Source organism: Uloborus diversus, chromosome 5, assembly GCF_026930045.1.
Source record: "Uloborus diversus isolate 005 chromosome 5, Udiv.v.3.1, whole genome shotgun sequence".
NCBI classification, from domain to species: Eukaryota; Metazoa; Arthropoda; class Arachnida; order Araneae; family Uloboridae; genus Uloborus; species Uloborus diversus.
This window is the reverse complement of record NC_072735.1, coordinates 175,853,655-175,867,020: the sequence shown is the minus strand read 5'-3', so window position 1 is coordinate 175,867,020 and position 13,366 is coordinate 175,853,655. Positions and strand designations below refer to the sequence as shown.

The window sequence follows — 13,366 nt, the reverse complement described above, 5'->3', positions numbered from 1 at the left end:
TAGGGAACACCCCTCCATATACATCGTATACTCTCAAACATTTTTTAGACATATACAGTGAAACCTGTGTAAGTTGACCACTTGCGGTGCAGTACTTTGGTGGTCAACTTAGACAGGTGGTCAACTTATAAAGGGGGTAATGATTTTTTTTTTTGTCACTTCTTGCACCATATATTCATTTTTTGACTAATTGACACTTATTCTTTCTGTTCCACTCACTTTCATTGTTTAGCATTACTTTGTTGAAACAATAATTTAAAATGTTATTTAAATATTTTTAGAGAATATTTTCCCAGAATGACATATAATGTGTCATGCAAATTTAAAATTTCAGTAAATTGTTCAAAAAAAAAATCTTATTGTTTATGAAAAGTTACTCATTTGATATTAATAGTTCCTAAAAATTCATAGCTAATCAAAAATTACAAATTTTTCGCTTAATTTTTTTCTCATATACATTTATAACCCCATGATAATCTACTCAAACTCAAAAGGAGGTTTAGTTATGCTGCTGTTTCATTTAGTTGGTAAAATGCTGGTCTGACATCAAAAATGTTCTTGGAAAGCTATAAAAAAATAATAATAATCTTCTTTACTAATAATAAAGCTGAATGTCTCTCTGTCCGGAGGATGTCTGGATGTCTGTAGGATATCTGTAGGATGTCTGTGACGCGCATAGCGCCTAAACCGTTCGGCCGGATTTCATGAAATTTGGCAAAAAGTTAGTATGTAGCATGGGGGTGTGCACCTCGAAGCGATTTTTCAAAAATTCGATGTGGTTCTTTTTTTATTCCAATTTTAAGAAAAAAAAACTATCATAAATTACGAAATTATCATAACGTGTAACCGTAACATGGGCACAAGCCAATTGGCGAGATACGAAATTATCATAACGTGGAACCGTAACATGAGTACAAGCCAATTGACGGGAAAATTCACAATACATTATTTGTAAATATACAGGCGAACCAAAAGACCTTTTAATTTTTCTATTACGGGCGAAGCCGTGCGGGTACCACTAGTAATAAAATAATTTGCTAAATAAAATTTTAAAAAATAAACCAAGTGGTCAACTTACAAAGGGTTTTTTACACTACTCCAAACCAAATTTGGTGTTCATTGGTGGTCAAGATAGACAGGTGGTCAAGATAGAGAGGTGGTCAAGTTACACAGGTTTTCCTTCTTTACTAATAATAAAGCTGAAAGTCTCTCTGTCCGGAGGATGTCTGGATGTCTGTAGGATATCTGTAGGATGTCTGTGACGCGCATAGCGCCTAGACCGTTCGGTCGATTTTCATGAAATTTGGCACGAAGTTAGTATGTAGCATGGGGGTGTGTGCACCTCGAAGCGATTTTTCGAAAATTCGATTTTGTTCTTTTTCTATTCCAATTTTAAGAAAAAAAATATCATAAGATGGACGAGTAAATTACGAAATTATCATAACGTGGAACCGTAACATGGGCACAAGCCAATTGGCGAGATACGAAATTATCATAACGTGGAACCGTAACGTGGGCACAAGCCATTTGGCGAGAAAATTCACTACACATCATTTGTAAATATACAGGCGAACCAAAATACCTTTTAATTTGCTATTACGGGCGAAGCCGTGCGGGTACCACTAGTCATTATATAAGATAGGACTAATTCCGTTCCAGACAAAGGCGGTCAACATAGACGGGTGGTCAACTTACAAAGGTGATCAACTTTACAGGTTTTACTGTAACGTATACCCTCAAGCTTCAAAAATTTTCATATTATGACATATTATGTATATGATCACATACACATATTGTGCGCAATCGATTACTGGGAGTATACCCTCAGAAAAATTGATGGGAACATCACTAGTTGCATGTAGTTATGACAATGTATAACTTAACTTTAATTTTTGTCATTCCCCTGTCACAACCTTGAGGGTCACGGATCCTTCCAAAACTGTGAATCGGCAGTAGGTATGAGCATAGTTGAAGCAATTGGACTACACATGCTCTAGTTCTTCTGCAACAGGCGTCCAAAGCTGCTAGTTTCGCTCCAAAACTGCAATGGTGTTTTTTAATTTAATGTGAAGCTTTGGCACAATATTTGCTGTCCTACACATTTGGCCTTTGTTGTCAATACAACTTATGGGAGGATAATATAGAATTTAATTAATACCAACCGCGTATGTCCGGCTTTGCACTAAAATAAAAGTTGCGTCATGTGACGCATGTTCAACAATCAGGCTTAAAGAAAAGAAGAAAAAAATAGGAAAAATTTAAAAAAAAATTAATTTGAATTCTGAAATTTTGAATTCAAATTATGTTTTTCGCAATCACGAACTGAGACAGGACCCTACTCATTGGAGTTATTGTTTCTAGAAACGGCTCCTGTCTCCCCCAACCTGCCTCTCCTCCTGGGCAGTTACGTGTGCATAGTTGTGTGTGTGCGTAGACCTGAGTGTATGCACGTAGGCGTGTGTGAGTGTATGTGTGTGAAGTCGTGTGTGTGTATGTGTGTGAACGTGCGTGTGTGTAGGACATGGACGCATCCGACCAGGAGAAGCGGATGGCTCAAAATCGGAGCAGCCGCGCCGTCAGCAGAGGACGGTGGGCGGTGGTGCTGCAAAGGCTTCTGGTCCAAGTTGAAAAAGGCACGGACACCAAAAACGGTCAAATGAGAACAATAAGCAATCGTGATTGCTCAACATGCAGAAAAGAGTAATCTATAAAATGTATCAAAATTAAAATTTTGACATCTTTGGATTTTTTTTTAAATTTTGAAAATTTAGTTATTGTCAATAATAGGAGCAAACATTCCGTGTCATAGATTTTCTGGTGAACACCTGTGAATTCCTGAGTATCAAATGACCTCAGTGGCAAATTTGGCAAAGATCCTATGCAAACTGTGGGTTTATATAGGGACAACCCCCCCTCCCCCAATTTCAATGAATTCCTGAGCATCGAAGGACCTCAATGCCAAATTTGAGAAAGATCGAACGTAAACTGTGGATATGCATAAAGAACATACATGCATGCACACATACAGATAGTTATCTATATATAGATTGTGAATGAATGTACTCAATCGGTACATACTGCAGTGCAGTTGCAAGTATAATATAAAAACGAGCTGATTTGTGTGCATCACATGACTTCCTTTTACTCCAATTTAATGTCATTTCCCCATTATTGGCAATTTTAATGGGATTCAATAGTTTACTCTCTAAATATCACCAACAGTGGCCAAATTGAAACCAAATTAAAATTTAAAAAAAAAATCGCCAAATTTGTCGCCAAGTTGGCGACAAAACTTGGCGACCAAAGGACTGGCGATATATCGCCAAGTGTCCGACAAATTATAACACTACTTGAGTTTAAATCGAAATTAACAATGATTTCCCCCCAAAAAGGGGCAAAAGACCCCCATAAGAACATCCGAATGCAACCAAAAGGGAAGGTGCACAACTAGGCCCCACTAGGAGTCTTCGTACCAAATTTCAACTTTCTAGGACATTCCGTTCTTGAGTTATGCGAGATACATACACACATACGCACATACATACAGACGTCACGACAAAATTCGTTGAAATTAACTCGGGGGTCGTCAAAATTGATGTTTCGGATGTCTGTAGGTTCCTAGGCATATATCCACGTGTGGTCGGGTCGAAAAAAAAAACTCAACATTCATTCGGGGGTGAGAAAAATGCAAATTAAGGCCGATTTTTGAGTGAAAATTTTTTCGCGAATACAATACTTCCTTTTTTGTAAAAGGAAGTAATAGGTGCAGTTGCAAGTATAGTATCAAAATAGATCAATTCCAAAGAAATTATCATTGTCTTGCTGAAGCCAAACTAGCAATTTCGGATTACCGTTGCAGCCGAACTAGGGCAGGAGCGTGCAGTAAAATCGCTTTGCCTGGGCTCGTGTCCAGTGCGAATTGATCTACATCCAGAGTTTTGTCCAGTGACCCTCAAGGTGGTACCGTTTGGTCGTAAGGTTACACTCTTCCAGCAATCGACAGCTGAATTCCGAAAACCTCCAAGCAGAAAAAGTCAATCAAATTGTCCACAGTGAACAAGAATTCTGTACCTCAGAGCCAGACTAACGAAGTCCAAAATAGTAAGGTTACACTCTTCCAGCAATCGACAACTGAATTCCGAAAACTTCCAAGAAGGAAAAGTCAATCAAATTGTCCACAGTGAACAAGAATTCTGCACCTCAGAGCCAGATTAACGAAGTCCAAAAATGGCAATTTTCAGGTTATCGCGGCTTTATATGCAGAATCTTCTTCCGAGTCATCAGAACGTAGTTCTATAAGAAATATTCCTTTAATAGCGGCACCCGCACGACTTTGCCCGTAGTAGAAAAATAAAAGGTCATTTGATTCGCCTGTATATTTACAAATAATGGATGATGAATTTCTCGCCAATTTGCTTAATTAATTTGTTCGCCTCGTTGTCGAGGCAGTGAGAAGCAAAGGGATGCAAGAGGACATTTTCAAGATTTGAGTAATTCGCGTTTAAAGATAACATCCTAGGTAGGCTTTCATTGAAATTTTTTTCTAAATCATGCTTTTAAAGCAGCAACCACAAGGGCTACCATTACCATCTCTTGCCCCAAGACAGAGGAGAGGTTCACCTACCATGTGTACTGGTTTGATCTGATCTCCAAATTTTAAATTTTGCCACATACATCCCTTTGCTTCTCACTGCCTCATATGGTAGTTTGCTCGTCCACGTTATGATAATTTGCTCGGCAAAATGGTCTTAAAGTTAGAATAGAAAAAGAACAAAATCGAATTTTCGAAAAAACGCAACGAGGTGCACACCCCCATGCTACAAACTAAATTTGTGTCAAATTTCATAAAAATCGGCAGAACGGTCTAAGAGCTATGCGCGTCACAGACATCGAGACAGAGATCCGACTTTCAGCTTTATTATCTTCTTTACTAATAATAAAGCTGAAAGTCTCTCTGTCCGGAGGATGTCTGGATGTCTGTAGGATGTCTGTGACGCGCATAGCGCCTAGACCGTGCGGCCGATTTTCATGAAATTTGGCACAAAGTTAGTTTGTAGCATGGAGGTGTGCACCTCGAAGCGATTTTTCGAAAATTCGATGTGGTTCTTTTTTTATTCCAATTTTAAGAAAAAAATAACTATCATAAATTACGAAATTATCATAACGTGGAACCGTAACATGGGCACAAGCCAATTGGCGAGATACGAAATTATCATAACGTGGAACTGTAACGTCGGTACAAGCCAATTGGCGAGAAAATTCACCATATATTATTTGTAAATATACAGGCAAACCAAAAGACCTTTAATTTTTCTATTACGGACGAAGCCGTGCGGGTGCCACTAGTTACTAATAATAAAGCTGTCCGGAGGATGTCTGGATGTCTGTAGGATGTCTGTGACGCGCATAGCGCCTAAACCGTTCGGCCGATTTTCATGAAATTTGGCACAAAGTTAGTATGTAGCATGGGGGTGTGCACCTCGAAGTGATTTTTCGAAAATTCGATGTGGTTCTTTTTCTATTCCAATTTTAAGAAAAAAAATATCATAAGATGGACGAGTAAATTACGAAATTATCATAACGTGGAACTGTAACATGGGCACAAGACAATTGGCGAGATACGAAATTATCATAACGTGGAACCGTAAGATGGGTACAAGCCAACTGGCGAGAAAATTCACCATACATTATTTGTAAATATACAGGCGAATCAAAAGACCTTTTGATTTTTCTATTACGGGCAAAGCCGTGCGGGTATCACTAGTGAGTAAATATAAAGATAATTATTTGCTATCATAAAAGAGCGTGAGCCCCATCCTTCGCATGCAGCAAACAAAAGTTTTATCGCTCTCCTGTAAAGTAGTAATAACGTGAGTGACGTTAGTTTGGCTCTGAGGTACAGAATTGCAATTGGTAAAAGCTTTTGAAAATAGTAGTTTACGGAGTATGGTAGCTGTTAGTCACTACTCTTTTGCCACTATCGATGCCACTAACATTGCTTAGCTACCTCTACCGATGCGATGCCACAATTGATATGCTACCACTTAGTTGTTACTGCTACCGTGCTAATGATGTGTTGCCACTGTGTTCTGTGCTTGTGTTACAATAAACTGATTTGCTTTGATTTATCCTCTCATCCCTAAATTTGAATAATTCCCTCCTTTTCTCTTTTAGGGAAAATCGATTTCCCGATCGGCGAGGCGGATGAAGTTGTTCTTATGTTCGAATCCGACAAGGACGGCTCAGCGCCGGGCTTCCACGCAGAATACAAACAGATTCCGTGCAGGGGCTATCCGTGGAGGCAGGGGCACTCCCAGTGGAGCAGCCCCGAAAATGGATCCGACTGGACGCCGCGGATGCAGTTATCTGCAGAAAGACCCATCCTCTCTTTCAGAGCTTCTCGTTCAGTCCGAACTGTCAAAGGATGAATGTAGTGTCGTCGTATTTATTATGCGCGGAGGAATCGCCATTGGAGATTTCAGAAAAATGGTTGTGATGTGCAATTTGTATGCGAGGGTAGTTCAAAAAAAAAGGTAACGAGCCGTCAGAGAGGTAACTTTTATGCTGGTTTCACGCCATCCACGACCATTTCAAAACGCGTTTTTGTTGCTGTTCCTGTTACTGCCGTGGGCAGTTAAATGGCAGTATCTGCAGAAATGAGCTTGAGATATTTGAAGATATGTGTGATGGATTCAATACTAGCAACAGGAGAAAGTTGGAATTACACTTTTCGCCCTTTTTTTTAAGCGGAAACCAAATAAACAAGCTTGTTCTACAAAGCAAACGTACAACAGTTGACCCCAAAAAAAAAAAAAAAAAAAAACCGAGAAATTTGCTGTTACTGTCATAGAGCAGGAATTTAAATGCCAGTCAAATCTTTGGCTTAGCAAACGCTGAGGCTGCGACTCTGAGTCACGTGACTCAACAACGGCGAATGGTTGGCACGTTTTGCGTGAAACTAGCGAAAAAAAACCGGATTTAATCCAATGCTTTGCTTTAAAACCTATCACGTGACGTGGGGCCTCTGGTTCACGAACGAAAGTCTTCACTCCCTCCATTTTTATCTCTTCTCAATGGTTACTGCCCTTTACCTGCCCACTGCAGTGTAGGCTGTTGCTATGGCGTTACATCAACAACAAAACTTTACCTCAATGCACAATCAACAAATCATGGTCCTCTAGCCAAATTTTATTGATGGAACAAATTACAGTAAATGAGACAGTCTAATGGCGTGTTATATGAATTATGCAGATCGCACAACATGAGCGCACTGTTAATTTTTTTCTAAAATTTCACGGCAAAATGTATTGGCATCCATGTTGTCAGTACTTTTACGGTAAACTCGTATTTTCTTGTACAGTTTTACGGTTAAATGTGCTGGCATCTTTGTTACAAGCACTTTTTACCGTAAAATAGTAATTTACTGTACAATCTCACGGTAAGAAAGTGAGAACGCTGCGACTATTTGCGCTGATGAAAAATAATGAGGTACAAACAAGAAGATCGAACCTGCTTTCTCATCGTTCAAAGAACGGTGCGCTAGCCTCTATACTGAATGGGACTCGAGGGAAGAACGGGAATGAGGATTTATTCATTTCATACCATTAGCCACGTGGTATGCCATTGTCGAATGGAACAAAGTTGGGGGTTACAAAATGCAAATTTTGCAGCAGAGCATTCTTTCTGCGAACTCAATTAAAATTGAAAAAGCTGGCAAGAAATGACACACCATCGTTGCTCTACTGTAATAAACACTTTCCTCCAAAGGATAAAAATAAACCCGAATTTGCTTTTTAATGAATCAACTGGCGTTATTTCACCGAAAAACCAATTAAAATCAAATTAAAAAAAAAAAAGAAAATTAATTTGAATTCTGAAATTTTGAATCCAAATTATGTTTTTCGCAATCACGAACTGAGACAGGACCCTACTCATTGGAGTTATTGTTTCTAGAAACGGCTCCTGCCCCCCCCCCCCCCAAGCCTGCCTCTCCTCCTTGGGCGGTTACGTGTGCATAGTTGTGTGTGTGCGTAGACCTGTGTGTATGCACGTAGGCGTGTGTGAGTGTATGTGTGTGAAGTCGTGTGTGTGTATGTGTGTGAACGTGCGTGTGTGTAGGACATGGACGCCTCCGACCAGGAGAAGCGGATTGCTCAAGACCGGAGCAGCCGCGCCGCGCCATCAGCAGAGGACGGTGGGCGGTGGTGCTGCAGCAGCTTCTGGTCCAAGTTGAAAAAGGCACGGACACCAAAAACAGTCAAATGAGAACAATAAGCAATCGTGATTGCTCAAAAAAAAAAAAAAAAAAAATCACATCCAACATTGTTCCAGTAGACCATTCAATCGAAGATAAAGATAAATAAGATAAATAAATACCTTCGTGCTGAAAAGTAAAATAAGAAATAACAACGTCAAAAAGCACAAATTGCAGATTACTGCAGACACGTGTTTCGGTGTTACAAGGAACGTCTTTTTCAATGGCAAAAAAAAAGAGTTTATGGATGAAAAGACATCCGAGAAAAGACAAGAGCCAGATAAGCAAACAGCTTAAAAGATAAAAATAGCGGATTAAGCAAACACCAATGAGCAAATCGTAAACCAATAAAGAACCAACAGGAATCCAATTTTTTTTTTACGATGTAAAAATTCCGTTTCACGTTAAAAAATTTATGGATTTTTAACAGTGCTGAATAGTTTTTACAAAGATTCCGTCTTCGTTGCTGTTAGTATGAAACCACCATCTATATATATAAAAATGAATGTTTGTCTGTATGTCATCCATGAACTCAAAAACTACCCGGCTGATTTGACTGAAACTTTCACCGTTTGTTATTTTTGGTACTGGGAATGTTTATAGACCAGTTCGAAAAAAATCCGATCGATAGTTCCTTTTTTATTCCAATTTAAGTCACAATCCATTGGATAAATAGGAATAAAATTATCGGCTGCAGAAATTAATTCGCGTGAAAGCATAGACTAATAATAAGAGTAGACCGAGCTATGGCAACCCTTTTGCTGCTCATAAACCAAACCATGTGACTGGTGGATATCCTAGCAACAGCGGGCGTTAAACGTAGCAGACGATCAACGCCAGCGCGAAATAAAATAAATAGAATTGATGGAACACGGAAGAATGATCTTTTATGGAGTCGGATTTGTAAATTTGTTATTCTAAGTTGTAAATATTTTGTTAATATAGTGAGTTTTTCGTTTAAATAGTATTGTGCATTTTCTTTAGTCAATTTCAATAACTTTCTAAGCAATAAAAGATGCAAGCGACCAAGAAGAATCAGCAAACGGTAAGATTTTTACTTACAGTTTCAATTCGCAAAACGTTTACACCATTTCGTTCACGCCAACGCTGACAGCTCCAAATGAAATAAAAGTTACCGAAAACTGATCAAAAACTATTACTAATGTCGAAATAATGCATAACTAAAAGCAAAACAGTTCAATCTCTGCACCTGGAAGTTTTTTTTAATGAAAACACATTGTCTTAAAATACATGTCGAGTGCCAAACTATAGATAATGCTGCCATCTAGCAACCATGCTGCCAAAGTCTTCGCCAAGCCCTTCCACTAGTCACATGATACATCTATGAACCAATTTTCTTCATCAGCAAGAATGAGAAAGCTCGGTCTACTCTTATTATTAGTCTATGCGTGAAAGATCTCATTGATAAGAAGTTGGCTGTTGCCATTTTCCTTGAGTTTGAACAAATAAATTCTTTCTTTATTGTTTTATGGCTTTTCATGCAACGGGAGGATTTAAAACTTTTTCTATTTGATATTTTTAGCGATTGATTGATCTTGCAAACTGCGTGAGTACAAAATTTGAGTATAGTCACGGCTTCACTTGATACCTGGACCGATTATTATTAAAATTGCTATATATACGTATTTTTCCACGGAGAAGGTGCATAATATGCTCATTGAAGCCACTCGCCACCAGGTGGCACTGCAGAGTAGCAACTTCTGCCCCGTTCAACCGATTGTCATGAAAATCAGTATAATGATGTATTTTTTTTATTGGCGTAGCAACGCGCGTCGGGTACAGCTAGTTATTCATAAATTCAAAGAGACCCGCAGTTAGTTAAGGCAGTTCCACAATCCACATGCTACTTCTTAGCAATACATCAACTCGAGTTACCTTACTCTTTGAAACACCTTCGAATTTCAGTTTTAAGTCTTGCCAAATTTCGGCGCACTGGCAGCTCGTATGGGATGTGTTCGTTAGGGTATGGGGTTCAAGGGTATGTGTGCAATGGTGTTATTCATAATGTTTCAGGCATTTTACCCCATTTTGAGAACGATTTTAATTTTACAGTTATAAGCATTTCATGAACCTTTTTTCAGTATCATTGCTACCATTATTCAAAATTCGTCGCGGGAAAAAAAAAATTCTATGCCCCTTCATGGAAAGATGCTGCCAATAACACTGACACTGTTGAACAGTTTTTTGCGCAGTCGTTGCTGTCAGAGCACCTTCCTCCAGAGTCCAACTAGCGCTAGTCAGAAAGTGCAGTTCATTTTGCAAGTACCACTCAACAGTGGCGTAGCGAGAAAAAATCCTAGGGGGGGGGGTTAATTTTTTCTGAAGTTTCAAGTAAAGCCATGCCCTCAAGTTTATACACTTATACTGTATATATATATATATATATATATATATATATATATATATATATATATATATATATATATATATATATATATATATATATATATATATATATATATGTATATATATATGTATATATATATATATATATATATATATATATATATATATATATATATATATATATAATAATATATATATATATATATATATATATATATAATATATATATATATATATATATATATATATATGTATATATATATGTATATACATACATATACATATATATATACATATATATATACATAGTTTCGGGGCTCATGGGGGGGGTCTGACCCCCCTATCCCCCCCCCATGGCTACGCCACTGCCACTCAAAACATTGTTCGAAATTTTGGTTGGGAGCAGTTCGAACACCCGCCATACAGCCTGAATCTCGCACCTTCTGATTTCCACTGGTTACTGAGCACGTAATATGGTTTTGAAGGTAGTTGCTTTGGCAGCGATGACGATATAAAAAATTTCCTTCAACAGTGGTTATCTTTCCTGGAGGTATCTTTCTATGAGGACTGCATAGAAAAAATAATTTCCCGATTTTAAAAATGCCTGAACAATTGTGTCAAATGCTCTTTCATGTAAAACTAAATTTTGTTTTGAAAAATTGTTTTTATGTGTATTTTTTTAATCCGTATTTACTTTCCAAACAGCCATCGTACATCATTTTTTAGCCATCTTTTAGCCAAAATTTCATAACTTTTAAGATAATAATTTCAATAAACACACTTGTTAAACAGTATTACTTTGTATTTCTTACTCGTTCGTAATTACATCACAAGAATCAATGACCCGAATTAGCCGAAGCGATAACAGGCTTGTGAATAAACTTCCACTTGTCTCATAAATGAATGACAATGCAACAGTGCAATGTACAAAAAATAAAATATTTTTAAAGAGTGCTTGTCGTATTTCCTTTATGTTGAATGTTTATTTTAGTTGTTTTAAATAAAAATGATGTAGCGCTTCCTAGCAAATAGAAAATTTTCAGGATCTGCGCTTGTATTTCAATAACTTCTACACTGTTAAAAATTCAGGAAGATTTTTCTGGAAATTGTTACTGTAAAATGGCGGGCTAATGCATTGCCGATTTTTACGGTAATTTTTACCGGAGAAATATGCGATCCCAGTGCCAATTGGTTGCTGCGGTCTACCAAGGAAACTGTAAAATTTTACAGTAACATTTGATTTTTACGGTAATAGTTACTGGCAACATGGATGCCAGTAACAATTACCGTAAATTTTCCGGAAAATTTTTAACAGTGTACCACAACTGTTGTACCAACTACCATGAACTTTTGTTTAGATAGGTTACATTAGTACCAGAAATTAGAAAAATCAAAATGCAATATGTGTATCAATTAAATCTTGTCGCTCCTAATTGTTAGTGGAACATAACTCGTTCGAGATTCAGTCTTGGCATTTTGACGAATTGCATGAAGATCAATCAGCCACTCTTAAGTCGACTCTTTTTCTCATTCCTGCTGCCATTATTCACTGGAGAAAAGAAGTTTTCCTCTTCGAGCGGAAATTGGGCTCTTTGACGCGAAATGTCTCCTCCATCATTAAGATCTGCAGGAAAAGCTCGTTTATTTTCGCGTAGCAGCTCGACTCTTGCCGACTAACCAAAGGAAAAGTAAGAAAATAGAAATGGTTCTAAGTTTTGTTTTTCCAAATCATTCTGGTCAAATCATAAGAAAAATATTTTCAGAAAAATAAATAGGTATGGTTTACGGTTAAATAACCACTTGGCAGCTTCGGGCTCTAACTGAAAAAACAACAAATAATTTACCATCAAACGTCCCAAAGCACCGATAAAAATTGTAAAAAATGCCTCACTATTTAAGTAGTTGTAAAACTTGATTTGTTATTAAATTAAAAGAAGTAAGCATTTTCAAGCACTCTAAACTTTAAAAAAAAAGTCAGCATTTGCGAATCTGAAAAAAAAAAAAAAAAAAAAGCATTTGCCAATGCTGGGGGGAAAAAAAACTATTTATATTGTTTGATAGGTTGTGTTTACAAGTTTAAAATTGATTGAATAACATCTTCAGTGAGTATAACACAATAAGAAGGTGTAAAAGTTTTATTTATGCAGCAAAATTGGTTAAGCCTGAGCTACCGAATAAGCACATAATAGAGCGTTTGAACTTTAGCCTGAAAGTCATGACCTGTGATAAACAATTTGTACAATTCTTAAAATACACCACCAGCTCAGTTATTCCATCCGAGGACTGCAGTTTCGTGCTTTTTAGCACTCATCAGCCCGGAATAGGAATCACCTGAACTGGAGGCGAAAAACCTCTTAAGAGAGCCAAGAGAGCCAAACAAACTGGTAGCTAATGTAGAATTAGCACACCAGATGAGTGACCGCAACAATGGTGCGGTTCAACTCAAAGATTCTACATTAGCTACCAGTTTGTTTGGCTCTCTTGGCTCCCTTAAGAGGTATTCCGGGCTGATGAGTGCTAAAAAGCACGAAACTGCAGTCCTCGGATGGAATAACTGAGCTGGTGGTGTATTTTAAGTATTTCTGCCTTAGCCCTGGCTTAGGGCGGTAACTTACTACAAAATGTGCACAATAGGGAAGTTTTCGATTTTTCAATTTTATTTTTATATGATAGAGTAACATGTACGAACATCATAGGTGAAAAAAATTTTGCGATACGATAAGTAGTTTTTTTTAAATTAATTTT

The 13,366-nt window shown here is 37.6% G+C and overlaps 1 protein-coding gene across 1 annotated transcript in view; it reads left to right on the top strand.

The window, feature by feature from the left end:
* The window catches only part of LOC129223287 (cubilin-like), a 149,585-nt gene extending 143,157 nt beyond the window's left edge, over positions 1-6,428 (top strand). Inside the window, exon 26 of the mRNA XM_054857853.1 lies at positions 6,175-6,428. Coding sequence (XP_054713828.1) covers positions 6,175-6,428 — 254 coding nt within the window. The remainder of the gene's footprint in view (positions 1-6,174) is intronic.
* Positions 6,429-13,366: the final 6,938 nt, after the last annotated feature.